Genomic DNA, 20042 nt, shown 5'->3' with positions numbered 1-20042 from the left:
TATGTCAGAGTCCACCTTCTAAAGCAGCCATTTGCTCGGGATGATCAATTGGATTCCACATCTCCATGCCTCACCTGGAGGTTGGTAAATTTACACCACACCATGCACTGTGGTCCTAATCCAAATTGGGCTCACACATGTCTGTGAGGCACAGAACTCCAGAACATTTCGTTGTGATATGCCACTCAGTCCTTAATCTAATAGAGTAGCTGTGAAGATAAAATAGAGAGATGGTGGGGAACCACACATAGACCCCTTTGAATTGGTTGGAGGAAGGATGGAACAACAAAGAGAGCTGAAAAAATAAGTGAAGAAACAAAAACTTAACCTGCCCAGGAACAAGCATGAGAAGAAACGTTAAAGGGCCACCTAGTCCAGCACATTTACCAACAACTGACAACCAGATATCCCAGTAAGAAGACCCAACAAGCAGAGCAGGAAGTCCACCCCCCCCCCCCCGGTTGTATTCCAGCCCACAGAGCCACTAATATTCAGTCTCTAAAAATAGAGCTACCATTTATTCACCGATGACAGATCTGTTGTCCATGTATGTGTTCTTCTTTTAAAACATCTAATCTAGGCAGGCAACGGAGAATCGGAGCGATAGAGAACCAAAGTCAGTACAGGGTTGTCCAGTCAGAAGAGACCTCCTGTTCCTTCAAGAGTTGAATAAAAGGACAATTTTTAAACGCTAACCTTTTATTACATATGTCTATATATGTCAAAAAAGGCTTGCAACTTAAACTGAATTCTGAAACTACAGTGTGACCTGATAACAGCGAAAGTATGGGAATCAACGAGGCGACTGCACTGCTTTGGCTGCCGACGTCGTTCTGCTCAGATAAACTGGATCACTTAATATAAGCGCGGCGAAATTTCAAGGTTTTTTTTTAAGTACAGACTACAAAAAGCACTTGACGCTTTTTCTCCCCGATGGAGCAAACGCACTGTGGGGAGGACGGTTCTCCCCGCGTGCCTCTCTTCCTTCAGCCAGTCGCACGACTGTAGAACAACGAAGACATTTCCCGCCTTCCAGGGCGCCGCCATTTTGCCCACTCCCGACTTCTATTTTTCTTTGGCCCAGCCTCCCGGCCGAGCTTTGAAGGATAGCTCCTCCTTCATCTCCCGCCGCTTTGCCCGGAAACGCCCGAGCTCGCTCGATTCCGCGCGCGCGCCCTCCGTCTTCCTCCTTCACCACCTCCTCCTCCCCCGCCCCACCTCATACAATCTCCTCCTCCTTCCCCCTCAGCAAAATGGCGGCGCGTGGAGGCCTTAGGAGCCAGTGAGTGACTCGCCTTTGCCTCCTCCCCTCACCATCCTCGGTCGCCGCCAGGCTCATTTGCATTGGGCACTCACCCCCCCCTCCCCCCGGTCCTCGTCCCCTCCCCGCTACTTTCACACCCCTTCTCTTCTACTCCTTTCTTCCTTTACGGTTATTCCCCCCCCCTCGGTTTTCTCTGTCTTACTCAGCCGCCCCTCCCCCCACCCGCCAGCCCATCAATCAATCAGCGGCGACCGAGAGCGGATCAATCAATGGTCGGGAGGAGGAGGCGGCGGCTGCTGCTGCTGTTTAATGAACAATGTGTGAGAGCTGCGCCGAGCTGCTGGAGGTGTTAAACGAAAGTAAGTCAAGGCCTCAAAAGGAAAAAAAATATATAAAATGATCTTGTCTGTTTCCATTTCTCTCCCTCTTCCCATCATCTACACAAACTGCCCCGTGTTGAACCGGGAAGGGATGTGATGGGGGAGGGGTTGTTTGGCCTCCGATCGTCTTTTCCGCCTCCCCCCTCACTCGCTGGGCCTGTGCGTGGAAGGGAGGGGTGAATATAATGTATAAAGCATGAAAGGTCAGTTTTTGAATTAAGCATGCAGTCCTCTGTTTGGAGGGCAAAGCCCAGTGGAAGTCGGCTAGGGCTTACTCCCGACTAAACATAACATCAGATCGGCTTTGAGGTGGACGAGAATGTTCTTTTCTTCCTGTTCCCACAAAATGATGGGGGGGGGGCGAGATTTGTAAAAAGGGGATACTCCTCGAAGAATGCAGGTGAAGGAAGGAGGTGGGTGAAGTTAACTTGATGTCCCTTCTCTTTTTTTCCCCTCCCCCATTTCCATTTAATTTCATCCTCCCACTTACCAGCGGTAACCAAGGCCTACCTGCTTATGGTTGGGATGAGCTTTCTGGCAAGGCCTGAATTACTACTTTGCTGTTTTTGTAGCAGCGAATGAGTAAAACTCTAGTTGCAACATCCTCTTCTCTTCTCCTGTCTGATCTACAGGAATGAGTCTCTGGTATCCTCTGGGTGGGCATATATGAGGGGGAGATAGTAGGAAAGTCTTGAACTTCAGTAACCCCTGATTGTTTGGTTGTTTTTTATAAAGAAGGCTGGAGGATGGTGCAGGAGGATATGATAGAAGTGTGTTTCCTGTTCTGCTGTGAATTTGTTTTCTTTTTCTTCTTTCTTGATAAAATACAGGAATTGCCTAATTAGGGAGAGAGGGGCATTAACTCTTCCTATATGTAGACATCCATGCAGTTGCTTTATTTTGTCCCAACCTGGTCTTCTGTTTTTAGACTATTTTGTCTCCTGTGTTGTTTGGTGCAAACAGACTTCTATGCTTAGTGAAATTTTTCTAAACCCTCAGAAGTGAAGTAAGGCATTGTAGTTCTATGCAGTTACGGTACTTAGGAGTGAGTTTTTTTGAATAGAGTGAAATTTGCTTCCTTGTAAACTTGAATGGAATTAAACTAAGTTTAAGGACTTCCTATCCCAAGGTCCGTTTTGTTTTAAGTTCCTGTAAGGTTTAAATTAAGAGGGTGTACAGTTTTTAAGAATTTTTTTATATGTATGTGTAATTTGTCTATGTGGTCTTGCGTGGGGATGACAACTAGTAATTGTAATGGCCTGTCTCTGAAAAAATACTCTGTAAATGGTCTGCTGCCCTGAAGTCCTGAAAAAAAAAAATCACAAACAGCTGTCAAGCTTTTAGACCACTTGTTTTGCTAGAGTTGATACTTGTAATTACATCTTGTTAACTGTTCAACATGTACTCATTAATTTGATTATCTTCAGTATTATGTCCATTTCTGATTACATGAAACAGGTCACAATAATAGTGACTGCCTGTACTCATGAGTAAGACTTGCTGAGATCTTAGAAATTTACATAAGAGAAGCCATGTTGGATCAGGCCAACACTCTGTGTCACACAGTGGCCAAAAAAGAAAGGAGGTTCACAAGTGGGGATAGAAGCCTTTCCACTTTGCCCCCCCCCCCCAAGCACCAAGAATACAGAGCATCACTGCCCCAGACAGTTCCAATTATATGCTGTGACTAATACGCACTGATGGACCTCTGCTCCATATTTTTATCCAAACCCCTCTTGAAGCTGGCTATGCTTGTAGCCACCACCACGTCCTGTGGCAGTGAATTCCACATGTTAATCACCCTTTGGGTGAAGAAGTACTTCCTTTTATCCGTTCTAACCCGACTGCTCAGCAATTTCATTGAATGCCCATGAGTTCTTGTATTGACTTGTATTTACATGTATTGTATTTAAGACTGAAGTCTGTATGTTTTGTAGCAGCGAATGAGTATGATTATGAGCACTGATGTAATCACCTTTGTACATTTATTGTATTTTTGTTTGCTTTGGCTGTTACATGTCTAATTTGGGGGAGATAATCCTGTTTTCTGTGCTATTCTTGGAGTTGAGAGTCACCTGAATGAATGTTGATTGGTTAGAATTCCACAATGATAATGGTTTACAGAATTTACTGGAACCATTGTTTGAACAGTGATTTTTAAATAACTCAGTAAATGTAACGCTTTTTTCTGATATTCCAAATATTTAAATGCAAGAATAAGAAGTCAAGCTAGTTTATAGTATTTAGTTAGCCTTGCTAGAGTTGCATCTATGTTATGACATTACTGAGACCCAATGGAATAACTTTTATTTTTAAGGCAATAAAATATGGAATCTCTACATTTACTTTTGTCTATGTGTCCTAATGATCTCAGTCTTGCAGTTAATATCCAACAGTATTTTTTTTAAATTCATATTGTTGTGTATTGATACTTCCTTCTATTTAAAAAAGTTACCAGAGCATTATGTCTCTCCTGCATGTTGCCAGCAAAAATGAGTAGAGCAAACTGACAGAGGCAACCAAAAAATGCCCACCACTTTCTCCTCCACCTTGGAAATTATATAGTTCAGAGGTGGAAGGGCATTTTAAGAGATTTTTAATTGAATAGTTTGTATTGCAGGAGCTCATATATTTTTATACACAGGAGTCTTTTGAGTTCATTATGTAGCTTTATTAATTTTTTTAAGCATTTAAGGGACTTTTCATCATTTGGTTATTTTATTATTCTTGCTTGAAATATCATCTCATGCCTTAAGAAAATAAAGCTAGTAAAGAAATGAGGTCATTATCAAAACTTGTGAGTCAGAGATTGCTGGCAGTTTTATGCCCTGCCTGCTGAGCATTTGGGATTGTCTCTTCACTGTACTTAAAGTATTAGAGGTGTCATGAAAGAGATCTAGAAATTAACGTTGTGTTACCCCTGAACTTTATTAAGCACTAATAGAATAAACCAAACAGAATATACACAGTACTGAGTATTTTATAGATTCTTTGAAATGTAGATTTTTTTAGTTGTGTTAATAAATGTACTCATGATGACTTAAGTTTTGGAAATCAAGTTGTGTGCAGTAATGAGGCAGAAATAACAAGATAAAAAAATGTAAAAACAATGTTTGTGAGAAAACTTACAGATGAGAGTTTCACATGTGTGGGGGTGTTTTTATCAACAAATTCCAGTCATTTGGTATCCTCCAGATCCATCCTCCAAATTCACTCCTGTCCATATTGCAGGGGTGGCCAAACTGTGGCTTGGGAGCCACATGTGGCTCTTTCACACACATTGTGTGGCTCTCAAAGCCCCTGCTGCCCTGTCGACTGGCTTTCTCTCTTTATATGTAAGCCGCCCTGAGCCTGCCTCGGCGGGGAGGGCGGGATATAAATTAAAAGTTATTATTATTATTAAAATACTTCTCCAAGCCAAGCAAGTTCTCAGCTCAGAGAATACATTTAAAATTAAAGTTGCTTTCTTCCCCTTCCCCTCTCTCCCTCCCTCCCTCGTCTTGTGGCTCACAAACATCTGATGTTCATGTCTTCTGGCTCTTAAATATCTGACATTTATTCTGTGTGGCTCTTAGTGAAGCAAGTTTGGCCACTCCTGCTATATTGCATCTTAACTGGGACATTGTTTTCTGCTCCACTAAAGGAATGCCCTGACCTAGCGTAGCCTGTTCTCGGAAACTAAGCAGGGTAGGTCCTTGTTAGTATTTGGATGCAAGACCTCCGAGGAATACTGGATTTGCTATAATAATAATAATAATAATAATAATAAATTCTTCTATCCCGCCCTCCCCCGCCGAAGCGGGCTCAGGGCGGCTATGCAGAGGCAAGCAACGGGCAAACCACCTCTGAATGTCTCTTGCCTTGAAAACCCTATGGGGTTGCCATAAATTAGCTGCTATTTGACAGCAAAAAGGGAAAGAAAGGAAAGGGGGAAAAAAGAAAGAATAGAAGGCTTGTACCAGAGTGGAGGGTATGGAAAATAAAAATATAGTGGCACTTTAGGACTAACATGAAGTGTGCATTCACACAAAAGCTTATAACCAGGATTAAACTGTGTTTGTCCAAAAGATGCCACTGGACTAAAACTTTAATTTATTCCAGCATAAGCTTTTGAGAGTCAGAGTTTACTTTCAGGGTAAGAGAGGTCTAAACTGTGATGAGAGTCTTATCTCCCTTATTTACATCAGGAAGAATGTTTATGCTGCCGTGAGTGAAATGAATGTTTAAAAAACAAAAAAAACCAGTTCATACAGTGGATAATTGTCTCAGATTTAGGTGTATTGACTTGCTCCAGCAGCCTTGTCTGTTGGCCATGTTCACAAGAACATAAAGCCAACTGGATGCTTCACAAGAGCATAAAGTAGTGCTAACACACATCTGTCTCTGGAGGTTATTTGAGGATACTGCCTTCTAAACTGTTGACACAGCTTTAACAGCTTTTAAGAACAGGGATACTTAACAGCCCAAAGTGTTGTGTTGAAGTTATGTGGAAGTGTCTTAGAATTTTTTGTGGTTCTGCTTCCTATAGTTAGACTTTCTATAGTAGACTGAGGCACTTTGCAAGGACAAAACACTGATCTTGTGAATAATACTGGAATTACTGTTTGTCTATATAGCTCCATCAATATATGTAGTGCTTTGTCTTGTTAGCCGCCTTGAGCCTGCTTCGGCGGGGAGGGCGGGATATAAATAAAACTTATTATTATTATTTTACACAATAACAAAAAACACCTGCCCTAGGTAGTCTAACATGCAGCTGGTGAAGTAATTTGTGATATATGAAAAGCTTATGCTGGAATTAATGCTGGAATTAATTCATCTTGAAGGTGTCACTGGATTACAGTTTTAATCTATGGTAACTTTATTTAGAGAACTCAGTTCAGTTCTTCCTTACCTTTTTGTCAGAGCAAGTAACACAGGAGTTAAAGACCACTAAGGATTTAAAGAGTGCTTGCTAAATTGAAATAATCTTTCATATGGACATGCATATATGCAGCTAGTTTGAGTGATGTTCAACAATGATCAGTAGAAGGAAGGAAGCCCGTTTGAAAGGAAGCCCGTTTGAAAACTACAAGGGATAGGGCCTTCTCCGTAATGGCCCCTTCCTGGTGGAACCAGCTGCCAGAAGAGGTAAGGGCCCTGCGAGACCTTGCTCAATTCCGCAGGGCCTGTAAGACAGTCCTCTTCCAGCTGGCCCACAACTAACCGGCACTGAAACTTGAACTGAGTGTAGCTGTAAGATCGCTGTATGGTTTTAATGTTTTAAGTATATAACCGTGAGAAATGTTTAGATTTTAACTAAATTGTGAAATGTTTAAATTTTTATGCTTAATTTTATACTCTTATGTTAGTTTTTATATGTTGTAAGCCGCCCCGAGCCACCTGGTGGGAAGGGCGGGATATAAATTACAAATAAATAAAAAAAATAGAACACAAAAGAAATAACTCCTTAAATCTTAACCTGCCATAGGTTTATCTTTTATAATCATACTGAATATCAAGCATGTGATAAGTGTTTGTTATTCTTCTCATCTACATCTCTCCAGTGGTTTCAGCATGAGCAGTCTGCAGGCACAGAACTTTCTCACAGGACCAGGTTTTTGACGGAAGATAGTAACATGAGGTGCAGAAAGCTTTCAGCAGGAAATGTTTTGTGGCTGTATTTCTCCATGGAAAACTGACCATCCCACATCCCTGATCCTGGGCTCAGTTAATGAAGAGAAAGTAGTATGATATAGTAAGTTGCTCATTAAATGTAGGAGTAATAGTCCCAGCTGGTCTGAAGGAAAAAAATGTGCTGTCCTTTTAATAGAGGCTTCATAAGGTGTTATTTACCCCTTAATGCTGTTTACCACCATACCACGAAAAGCTTCAGCTGTTCTACCTATTAAGTCTTATTAAAGGGAGAGGACACTTTTCTCCAGCCAGATGGCAACCCTCATTAGGACTCTTTTTAATGGGAATGTTGTTGGTTTGAGCAAACCTAAACTGAAACAAACAAGTAGTGTTTGTTAAACTCTCTTTGAGTTGATCACATTCTAAAAATGTGATGACCATTTGACCTTTAAAAAGTAATCAATATAATGAGAGTGCATGTTGTTGAGTTATATCTCAAAATATTTCAGTAAGAATAATGTCCCAATAAAGCTCTGAATTTGGTTGAATACAACACTGAAACCCCACTTCAGTATAGTTCCTTTTGTAATTGGAAATACTTTGGAGATATTTATATAGCATATAAACTTTACATGGTATAATTAAACTTTTGTAATACTAAGTGTGTCAAATAAACATGCTTGTTTTTTCTTAAACTTTGTGAGAGTTCCCATCACTGATAGGGTAACTGGTTTCCATTCTTTGGGTTCTGTGTTTTGTTATGAAATGTCGAGGCATCGTCTCCAGTTGCACCCATACTGGAAGAAACGTGAAAAGACAACATCAGAACATTATATACACCTGTTTCAGAGAGAAAGTGTTCTCTACATCTCCCAGTGCCATCCAAAATAGTAGAACAAAGTTTGAGTCCAGTGGCACCTTTGACCAGCAAAGTTTAATTCTGGCTGGTATAAGCTTTTGTGTACATGCATGCTTCAGATACATGCCCATGAAAGCTTATACCTAGAATTAAATTTTGTTAGTCTTAAAGGTGCCACTAGATTCAAACTTCATTCTTTTGCTTCAGACCAACACGGCTCTCCACCTGAATCTGTCCTGAACAGTTTTAAACATTCTAAGCCAAGAGGCTTAGAGGGGTGTAATTCTGATTTGGATGGTACTGCCAGTTTATAACATGGGTGCATCTTGTTTGAAATAGATCCTTATGCTGTATTCCTAACATGTTAGAAACAAAGGATTTAAGTGCCACAGTGAATGCAGTTTGTGCAGTATGTATTAACTGAATCATCAGGTAGCCTGGAACTGTATGCTTCACTTACTTAAAGATTTTCTTTAATTTAGCTGCTATTTCTTTACCCTAGGAGGTTTATGGATAGTTCTGTGGTTTGTACTAAGATGCAGGGATGCAGCTTGTATATAGTGGTACCCTTACGTGTCAGCTGTGCATTTTGCAGGCCGCAATTTTGGAGTACAATTAGTAAATCATGTTATGCATGTGTGTTTCACTCCTGGAAATAAGTTTTGAAGTACAAAAGTTAGCACATGACTAAGTTATACCAGGCTTGTAAAAAGCTGCTGTTCTGGTTTCCTGTGGTAAAGCTGCAATTCTGTGCACAATGGGAGCAATTCCCATTGAATTGATTGGAACCTCTGAATAGACCTACTAGAACTGGATAGCACAAGTCAGCCTCCAGATGACCAAGCAAGGAAAAGAACTGGGTGTCTCCCATCGCTCAGGTTAGGTTACGGATTAATATTGAAGTGTGTGAGCAGACTGGCTTGTAAATATGTTTTGTCTTGTAACTTGTTTGCAAAACAGCAGTAGATTCTGGCATACTTGTACAGGCATAGAAAATTATGGGATCTGTTTCAAGGAGTACTTTCACAGGATCACATTCTTTTTGTTCTTTGTCAGTAGTTACCACCTCTTGTTGTACTGTTATAATTGTTAACACAGATTAGCACCTATAGTATGCTCAAAAGTACTTAAAAGAATGGAAAAAGAAACTCAGAGTCCTGATTAAGATTAAATTCAGTGGAAACAAACAAGTGCCCTCCCCCCAAAAACCTCCCTTCCTCCCTGTAGTTTTTTGTCTTTGCCTCCCCAGCAAGTGTCCTTCCTTCAACTCTCCCTTCTTTTTTGTCCCAGCCCCACGTTCAGTTTACATTTTCTTCTATCTCTTACAGCTTTATCTTCCTTCCTTCTGATCTTCTACCTTGTTGTCTGCTGATTCCCCAATACTTACACTAACTGAGGCTTGGAATCCTTGATAATGGCGGTTGTGAGTTGCATTTTAAAATGGGATCTGAGATCTCATGAAGTAGTCTTGTGGGATCTCAGTGGCATACTTTTCTTAAAGCAGAATCTGGGGTTATTAGTAGGCTTATATTCCACCCTTTCCCATAACGGACTCAGAGCATAAACATAACAACATAACTTGGACAATAAAAACCTACAATTCAAATTTAAAACAGTACAATAAAACCAAAACAATAGAACAATAAAACAAAATAAGGTACATCACCAGCGGAAAGGGCACATTTCACAAAATACAACAGTTTTTGGCGGAAAAAGTAGTGATGGTGTTAATAATCAGATTCAGCACCACAACAAGGCTTTTCTGTTTTGTTCTTACTTTCCATATATTTCTGCAAACTTGAGGCTTCCCCCAAGGTTGTAAAAAAATTTCTCATCTGTCTGTGACCCTACTATGTGGATTTTTTTGATCCATACTTTGTGGCCTGGTTCAGAATTAGATATGATTTCCCAAATAATTATAGTTACGCTTCACCTGGAGATTTCCACTGAAATACAATAACTTTCAATTTCAATACTGAATTATTGTGATGGTATTCCCTAAACTGCCACAGTAGTTGAGAAAGTTGTTCCATTTTTTTTTGAGGTCCTGTGATTTAATTTACAAGCATAAATGGCATTCTTCACACATGGTATATGTTAATATGGAGGGAATTGGACTTAATCCTAAATGCTTTTAGGATTATTCATGTTGGGCATTGCTGATACCGTTCTTGGTCAAACTAGGAGGGGGGCTAATTTGTTTAATTCTGTGCTGTTTGAGCCCCTGCATTCCCTCTGAAGCATCCCTGAAGAAAGTGCATTAGTGACGCCTGGAGGAAGAGAGAGAGTTGTTTCTACACCTGATTATTCTTGGGATAGCTTTTTAAAAAGGTAAAGGCAGTACCCTGTGCAAGCACCAGTCATTTCAGACTCTGGGGTGACGTCGCATCACAACGTTTTCACAGTAGACTTTTAATGGGGTGGTTTGCCATTGCCTTCCCTAGTCATCTGCGCTTTACCACCAGCAATCTGGGTACTCATTTTACTGACCTCGGAAGGATGGAAAGCTGAGTCAACCTTGAGCTGGCTACCTGCACCCAGCTTCCACCGGGATTGAACTCAGGTCGTGAGCAGAGCTTGGATTGCAGTACTGCAGCTTACCACTCTGCTCCAAGGGGCTGCTAATAGCTTTTTAGACAACCACAAGTGTGGCTAATTGCATCCCTTTCCTATTGTAATTATAGTTTGCATTATATCTGGAAACAATCTTGTGAATGGAAACAAAATAGGAGTCAATAGCACCTTTAAGACCAACTTAAGGTCCATCAGTGGCTATTAGCCACAGTGTGTGTGTATATATAAAAATTTTTGCCACTGTGTGACACAGAGTGTTGGACTGGATGGGCCGTTGGCCTGATCCAACATGGCTTCTCTTATGTTCTTAGTTTTATTCAGAACGTAAGCTTTCGTGTGCTCTGTGAATGGAAAGTTACTTTTCGGTATTTTTATCTTGCATAGTTTGAGGCTGGGCATATATCTCAGAGCTAAATAGGTCTTGACAAATCTTCTTATCTGTCTGTTGAATGTACTCTTTGAGTGACGTGTATATAAGGTACCTTGTTTGAAATTTGGCTTGGCTGTTGTCATCCAAATCTAGTTACAGTTGATTCTGTTAGTCCTCAAATACTTCCCAGGAATTAACTGATAACATTCCAAAAGTCCCTTGCTGCTATCTATTTGTAGTTAATTTGCTACTATTTCCTTAAAATACCTTTTTGTTTGCAATTTGTATTTTGCCAGTGTAGCTTCAAAAACATTCAAATCAGATTACAGAAATACATCAAACCAGTAAAGCAACTGTCCCATAAATGTTCATTGAAAGCATAAAAGCAGCAAATGGCAATATCACAGAATAATTGATCTCATATTAAAAGTGCAAGCAAATCTTAGCATCACCATTTTTGTCTCACCGTGTCTGTTAACTGTCTTGCATAAGTAGTGATTGGGGTTTTTTGATGAGATTTTTGTGTTGTATGAGTCATGTTATAGTCCTTTGACTATTTATCTGTTACTAGTATTCACCGACTTTATATACCTAAATATTTGCCGCTGTATTTTTCTTAATTGCTTTTTACCCTTTGTTTTCTGTGTTTGATCTTGTTTTTAGTAACTCCATTTGTTGCATCTGAAAAAAATAGGCTCTAGACCAGGGGTGGCCAAACTTGCTTAATGTAAGGGGTCAGATAAAATAAAATGTCAGATGTTTGAGAGCTGCAAGACATGAACTCATATTACACAAACATTTTTGTTAACACTCTTAATACTTTCTTTGCACAGAAAGATACAATGCATACGCATGCACTTTACAGTACAACCATGTTAGAAGGAGACTTTTTAAAAAAAAAAATGGGAATAACAGTCCCCATAAGACAAGCAAGGGGAAAGGTTAGGGAATTGTTTTTTGGCTAGTGGCAGAAGGAAACACACATGTACCATGTATATTGCTGACCATCATTATGGAGCTCTCTTTGCCTTGACACCAAGGTTAGCAAATACAGCTGCTACAAGAGCTATGAAACTAAGGGGGAGTCCTTCTCTGCCCTCTTTAATTTCATCCAGTGGGACAGCCTAACGGGGGAGGGAGGCACCTCAGAAAAGGTTCAAAGTGTTATCACAGGTGAACCAAGGGACACCACAACTTCGCTGTCACTTCTGCAGCTGCCCAGAAGCTGGTGGGAGACTAGTTAACCTTAGTTAACCTGTTTCTAAAGTCCGAGGCAGGAAGGGGATGCAGGAGTTCCCCTGTTTTCAGCAGGCCCGCAAACCTGTTAGGGAACAATGGTATTCGGCTGGCCATAGTCCCTGGATACCAGGCCTGCACTGGTGGCCAAGAGAGAGAAGCAAATCTCTTTTAACAGTACTGCAGTTCATACTCAGCTAGGCCACAGGGCTTGCCACTGGTAATCCCAGCGCACTTCACAGAGGAGGGGTGATGGCAGCCATCACCCTCCCCCCAGTCCTGCCATCATTGTCACTTATTAAACCAAGGGCTACCAATGTCTTTTGACCTCTCATATTCTTCTGTGTTCTCTCAACCCCACCTGTCTCACAGGGTAGCTGTTGTGAGGAGAGGAAGGGAAGGAGATTGTAAAATACTCTGAGTGAAGGGTGGGGTATAAATCCCCTGCTCTGGGTCTCCTGGTGACCTCTGTGGTGGAGGAGAAACACTTGCAAGCCGGCCTATTTCCACCACTTCACACATGGCAGAAATAGTCACCTACCAGTGGGCCAGAACCCAGAGGCTAACTGTGCATGCTTACTTGAGAGTAAACATGCATTAAGTTCCTCCTTGACCTTCAAGAGCCACACAATATGTGTGAACGAACCGCATTTTTGGCCACCCCTGCTCTAGACAATGAAAGCTTATGTTGGAATAAAATATTGTTAATTCTAAGGTGCTACAAAACTTGTATGTGTTTTTGAATGTATAAATGTGTCTCCTGGTATTGGAAGAAAAAAGAGGGATATATGAAATTGTGGAGAGAGCATAATATGCTTATAAAATGGAATATAGGGGAAAGTATTAATGACAAAAAATGTGCATCTAATTCCATTCAATTTACAAGAAGCTCATTAAGAAATTACATTTATAGTATTAACAGAAAAAGTTAAAACAACTACATTTATGCAAATAATTTTATTGCTGTGTTTGGAATGATTGCCTCCCAAAGTTACAAATGTATGTAAAGTTAGCAGTGTATGAGCCACTACAGTCAACTTTCTGGCTGCAACATTCAGTACCAGCTTTAACTTCCAAACCGTCTTCAAGGGCCATCCCACATAGAGTATACTGCTGTAATCTAATCTAGATGTTATGGGGGGCATGCAACAGAACAGCAGCAGGATCTTTCCTACTGAGGAAGGGTTGGAGCTGGTGAAAGTCACCCTTTCTGTTGGAGCAGGTGAAAGGTACCCTTTGCTGCTGGCTATGAATCCAACAAGAGGTCTGTGACCAATAGCACTCCCAAGCTATGAACATGCTCCTTTTGGGGGAGTGCAACTCAGTACCTGTGTCAGTATCTGTGTCAGACCTCAGCACTGTCCTCTATCTCAGGGGTGGCCAACAGTAGCTCTCCAGATGTTTTTTGCCTACAACTCCCATCAGCCCCAGCCAGCATGGCCAATGGCTGGAGCTGATGGGAGTTGTAGGCAAAAAAACCATCTGGAGAGCTACTGTTGGCCACCCCTGCTCATCTATATGACAGCCCTTCAAGTACTTGAAGCTGGTTATCATCTCACCTGTCAGTTGTCTCCTCTCCCAGGCTAAACATATCCAGTTCCTTTAATGTTTCCTCATAGGACTTGGCCTCCAAACCCTTCACTGTCTTCGTTGCCTTCCTCTTGACATGTTTGAGCTTGTCTTTATCTTTCTTAAATTGTGGTGCCCGAAACTGTACTCTAGGTGAGGTCTAATGAGAGCAGAGCAAATGATACCACCACTTCGTGTGATCTGGACACTATACTTCTATTCCTAAAATTGCATTTGCCTTTTTAGCTACTACATCACACTGCTGACTCATATTCAGTGTATGGTCCACTAAAACCCCTATATCCTTTTCACACATACTACTTGTTGCAGAGTATTCATTTCCTCTTATATGCCAGAACCCAGTAGGCACAGAGGACCCTGAATAGTTCTGCAGGCCTACACTGTGCAGATGCAGTGATAGTGGAGACTGTTGTTTTTCACCATCACTGCCACTGTCTGCTGATGATGAATGCTTTGCCTCAGTTGATGGCTCAACACTGATGTGATATTTACCGAAATTCTTAATGCTTCTTGAAAATTTGGCCACTTATTTAAATGCTTTGATTCCTTTGCATGAGAAGAAAATAAAGGGCAGCATGAATTGGAGCAAGGAGATGAAGAAAAAAACAATAGTACAGTGGGAAGAAAATTTATTCCAAAATATGAATACACCTACACATTTTGCATTAAGCTTCCTCAGGGGGATCTATAAGTATAATTGCAACAGTGCTCCCACTAAAGTAGTCCTCTCTTGCCTGAAGAAGCTTAATGCAAAACACATGGGGTATTAATATTTTGGAATAAAACTTTCTTTCCACTGCACCATTTTTTCTTTGCCTTTTTCCTTGTTTTGAATGCCTTAACATTTAATAGTAATTTTTGTTACTTGTCCATTATTTACAGGTGTAGTAAGGAAAAGAAAGTTTTAAAAAATGTATTTTACTTTCCATGAATCACAAGTAAGCACCTGGAAAACAATCACTTGTGTATTAAGGGTGTGCAACAACAACCACCCACCTGGTATATTTTGGTTTCAGGAATTTTTAACCTGAAAAATATAAGTATCTCCTAATATTCCCAATTTTTTTCAGGTTCAGTGGGTCAGTGAAGAAAAGAAAGAGGATCAGGTGAGGCAGTGGGAGCTGAGAGTTCCCGTGCTGCTCTGGCCAATCCTGGGCTGTGGTTTCAGCCGAGCTTCAAAGAGGAGCAAGACCCAGCCAAGGCTTCTTCCTTCAGGCTCTGCTGGGCAGCCTGATTTAAACTGGACTGCCCAACAAAGCCCGCCAAGGAGCCGATCCTGCAGGAAGTGTCCAGCCCTTTCTGTGTGTACAATCTTTAGAGATAATGTAGGCCTGGGAAACATTTTCTGTTTTGGTTTCTCCCTCCCCCCCAGGACTCTTTCCAGTTTTCCCTGTTGCGGGGGGGGGGGGTGAGGATTCGTATGAAATGCTTTTTCTTCTGGAATGAGTAAAACTCTTCCAATCCTCATAAGAAAGAACCAGCCCCACAATTTAGTAGCCAAAGCAGTTTTTCAGCCCTCAGGGTTTCATATTCTAGTGATATTCTAATTATGGCCACCAAAAGCTGAATACTCAAGTATTCTTATAATTTTATTAAAGCAATGGCAAAAAGTGTTGTAGTACAGAAATAAATGTACAGGTAATTAGCACCATGATGAAAAGCTAGCCTCTACACTTGGCCTAGCTTCTCAGTTTCTCATAATTCTATTATTGCTTTAAAAAGTTTCTTTTGATTAAATATTGGAATCAGTATTGTAGAAAACAGTTAAGGAGTAGTTTCATCCCCTACCAGTGAATGGTGCAAAATTAAGTTTACATATAATTCTGATACAGAATTATAAATATGCTTTGGGTTGAATCCAGCCAGATTTTTTTGCTTTTTGCTCAGTCTTTGCCTATTCTCCTCTTTATTAAAGCCCATTTCTCACTCATAGCTTTTCTTTGCACAGGTCTACTATGATCCCAGGCATAGCTTTTTACTTGGTCAAAGGGGACCCTTCTTCCCTTTTTATCAGTAGAAAAGCTGGGTTTCCACCCCTTCGTACTTTGAGGTGCTAAGAATTGCTGGAAGGTGCTACAATAAAATCATTTTGGTGAATATACTAGGCAATACAATGAAATTTCTAGGTACCATGGCAGCTGAGCACCTGTGATTCGTCAAACCCTGAACTGTATATCATAAATATAGATTTAAATGTAAATAAATACATATTTAATCTTAATATGGAGTCCACTGTTTGCAGTGCTGGTTTAACTTGACATCCAATATTCTGGTAGAGTTACCTGTTGCTAGTATATGAAAGTGTTTTTATCTAGTATGCTTTGGTTGAAAAGGGGAGTTGTTCCTTTCTCTGGGACGAGAGGCATTTGCGAATGCATTGTGATTGCATTGGCATTTGTTAGGAGAGTTGTCTCTCCTGGGTCTTGCCATGAAGGATGAAATGGGGAATGATGCTAAAGATGGTTGCAGATGTGCTGGGGAGGGGGGCGTGCTGCTAACAAAGACCAGATGTACAATGGATTGTAAGTACCTAGTTAGTAACTTCCCTTTTGTTTATTTTGCTTAATGCACAGTGCTCTTAGATCTGAGTTTGAGTCTAGTGGCACCTTTAAAAGCAGCAAAATTTTAGTAAATGAATAAAATTTTGTTTTGTTAAGGATGCCACTAGACTCAAACTTTGTTCTACTGCTTCAGAGCAACTTGGCTACCCACCTGGATACACCTAGATCTATTCTTGTAGAACACCAAGCTTGTGCCTTGTTAAACTAAAGTTGTTAAATTAGATTCTGCACAAGTTCTTACCCACCTGTCTTAGCTGTGTGATATACTACAAGGTAAGACGCAGCTGCGCTGGGCAGGGCATATTTCTAGGATGGGAAACCACCGCCTTCCCAAGATTGCTCTGTATGGCGAACTTTCCACCGGCCATCGAAATAGAGGTGCACCAAAGAAGAGGTACAAGGACTCCTTGAAGAAATCCCTTGGCACCTGTCGCATCAACCATCACCAGTGGTCTGACCTAGCCTCAGATCGCAAAGCATGGAGGCACACCATCCACCAGGCTGTCTCTTCCTTTGAGAACGCACGCATAGCTGGTCTTGAGGACAAAAGGAGATTGAGGAAGAATCGCACAGCTACAGCACCAACCCCAAATCAGACTTTTCCCTGCAGCCACTGTGGCCGGATCTGCCTGTCCCGCATTGGTCTTGTCAGCCACCAGCGAGCCTGCTGCAAACGTGGACTACTGCACCCTTCTTAAATCTTCGTTCGCGAAGCCAAGCCGAGAGAGAGAGTGCAAGACAGGGAAAAGTCTGATTTAGCCAGCGAGCCTGCAGCAAACGTGGACTATTGCACCCTTCTTAAATCTTCGTTCGCGAAGCCAAGCCGAGAGAGAGAGAGAGAGAGAGAGAGAGAGTGCAAGACAGTAGCTAGTCTGCCCCATAAGGTGACCAAGTTCACAATAGTATTACTATGTATCGGGTTGATAGAGCACCAAGCATTCCATATATTTCAGTTTTTCCAAAATCTCATTTTATTCTGGGAATTATGGAAATCTTACACCTGTAACCATCTTAACCATGAGGCTCTGTATGTCAGGGTCCTTTGTACAGTTATCTTGTTCAGCAGATCTCTGTTAAAAGAACTCCTCTATTGAGAAGGCTGTTTTAGTTAAATTCCATAGGATGATGAAAAGTCAGTTTGTTCAGGCAGGAAGGAAAAGAGGTATAAAATAGAACAATAAAATAAGCCTGAGAGCTTAGTTTGCTATCCTTCTTGAATACCTTTTCTTTGCATGATGAAATGAGGAAGGTAGTAGTGCATTATGTTATCAATTCTGTTGATCATTTACTGTTCTTATGGTTTATCTTCTTCATCACTTTTCTAAAGTAAATAATTGTCATTCTTCAGTTATCATACGTTCAGACTTTGTTATAATATGGAGGCCACTAGGGCACACAATATTCTGTGTACTTCTGAATATTTCACCTGTGGCTTGTCATCTTAGCTCAACCAGTCTAGTAGTGATTCAAGAAGTTACAGAAATTCAGGGTCCGCATAGTCATTCTGCATTACACCTGTGGCTGCTGTACTGTCATGGAATCTTTGCCAGTGTGACATATCAAATCATTCTTCACACTTGGCTTCAGGGCCAAGGAGTTCACTCTTGATTGCTTTTGTTTCTCTGTTGACCTAATAGTATTTGGATTTTTTTTTTCCTATGAGGGAATTTATTCCGGTACTGTGTTGCATATTTAGCTAGATTATTTTGTAAAATTGTAATCCTCAAATGTAGTAAATGTTCTAAATTATTGGTGTTTAATTTGTTAGAACTGAAATGTTTTAAAAATAGAACTAATGAGTCCTAACTTTTTTTCAAGATTTGTCTCTGAAGTATTTAGAAAGGACAGTATTTAATTTCTATACAAAAAGTAAATAAAAAAATTCCAGCTGGTCTTCAGTGCATTAATGACTTTTTCTTTAGTATCAGACATTGAAGGTGGAGATGGATTGCAGCTCAGAAAGGAACATGCACTCAAAGTTTTCGCTTATATCAACTCCTGGACACAAAGGTGTGTTATAACTTTTAAGTATTTGCAGTTTTAAAATGCATCTCTGGATATACGTACATGTATAATTGCGTTTTTATTTGCTAAAATGCTTGGGAAGGAGTAAAACTATTGTAGCATCACAGATGGAACAGTATTTAAGGCAGCATAGTAGAAGAGTCTATAGGCCCTGCATTACAGAAAGATAATCCCATAATGTTTTGGCATAAATATATGGTAAACTGCCTATAAAATGGGACATTGGCATATTGTTGCATTATATCAATTTGAGCAATGACTGCATGCTGCCACTGTCACAAAGGAAAAAATATATAATTAGTTTGCAAACTGTATGCTCAGTGCAGTAGGTTCAAGCATAAAAACAGTGTTATTGTGTAAAAGAACTAAACACAGTACAAAAGTACAAAACTGAAACATTTTAAGTTGAAAGTCCTTTTGGGAAAGGGTTGTGTTTAGTGGGAAAACTCTTGCATTCTGACTACATAGTTGACCTCATGAATCTGTGGAAGGCTCCATTTGTATAGAAGAAGCAGATGGTTCCATTCACAAATTCTAATAAATCTTCTAGAAAGTGGGATTTTCTCTGCTTGCTGAGCAGGGCCTATTTGGCCAGCAAACCCTTTCATGAGACATGCTGAAAAATTGTCTGGGTAAAGTCTTTTTAGCTAAACAGCAGGGTTGTTGCTGCTGGAGCATGAAAGAAGAAATAGTATATCCCTAGAATTTTTTTTTGTTGTATTTTATTATATGCTTTGATTTTAGCTATGACCTTTTTGAAAGTGGCTTTAGGGATTTTGCTGAAAAGCGTGACAGACAGTTTTGAATATATTAATCAATCACCAATAACATAACTTTCCTCTGCAAAGTTTTCATTACCTTTCATTTTGCTACTTGATACATTTTAAGTGTAAAGTCTCCCAATATGTGTCATGTTGTTTATTGAATATGTAATTGGTTGCAAAGGTTGTCAGTGATTGGCCATAAATATAATTCTTCTAATTTTCTCTATGATGTCAGCATGAGATCTTCTTCCCTAAAGAAAGCAGCTTTAAGACCTCTCCAAATTTTCTGGTGTATGCCAAGTGCTTAAAAGAGAAGTAGGGTCAGTCTCTCTCTTCACTTAAGCTTTGGAGAAAGTTGGAAGTATCAGGAATGTCTTGCAGTTTTTGACTTTCTCCTCTTCAGTATCGTGAAAAAAATGGGCTCTCTTTTTATGCCAAGTACTATGGGAAGGCCAGAAACAATGAAGTGCAAGCAACTTTTGTTGTTTGCCAGAGTATGACACAAAATGAAAGATCAGCTCTTCCTCTGAATTATCTATGAATGCAGGAGCACTTGAAGGTTGATGTCAGTAGCAACCCAGAATTCTGGCTATTAAGCTGAGCCAAAACTGTGCTACTTTGATGTTATTCTAAAATCATAGTGTACTTTTTCAGATACCCAGAATGTATTTAACAATATTATTTAACCTCACTCATCTTATATATATATCTAATCATGGAATGTGAAAAATAATAATTTCTGATTATCTACCTCAGTACTAGATACTCCTGAATTTTTCCAGAAATTGATATTTTGTTGCAAT

The 20042-nt window shown here is 40.3% G+C and overlaps 1 protein-coding gene across 1 annotated transcript in view; it reads left to right on the top strand.

Moving 5' to 3' along the window:
- Nucleotides 1–1233: 1233 nt before the first annotated feature.
- Nucleotides 1234–20042, top strand: part of USP34 (ubiquitin specific peptidase 34) — a 169166-nt gene continuing 150357 nt past the window's right edge. The window contains exons 1-2 of the mRNA XM_060249781.1: nucleotides 1234–1623; nucleotides 18373–18460. Coding sequence (XP_060105764.1) covers nucleotides 1581–1623; nucleotides 18373–18460 — 131 coding nt within the window. The 5' untranslated portion in view covers nucleotides 1234–1580. The remainder of the gene's footprint in view (nucleotides 1624–18372; nucleotides 18461–20042) is intronic.

Source organism: Heteronotia binoei, chromosome 1, assembly GCF_032191835.1.
Source record: "Heteronotia binoei isolate CCM8104 ecotype False Entrance Well chromosome 1, APGP_CSIRO_Hbin_v1, whole genome shotgun sequence".
NCBI classification, from domain to species: Eukaryota; Metazoa; Chordata; class Lepidosauria; order Squamata; family Gekkonidae; genus Heteronotia; species Heteronotia binoei.
The sequence above is the reverse complement of the archived record's forward strand: the minus strand, read 5'-3'. Positions and strand labels throughout refer to the sequence as shown.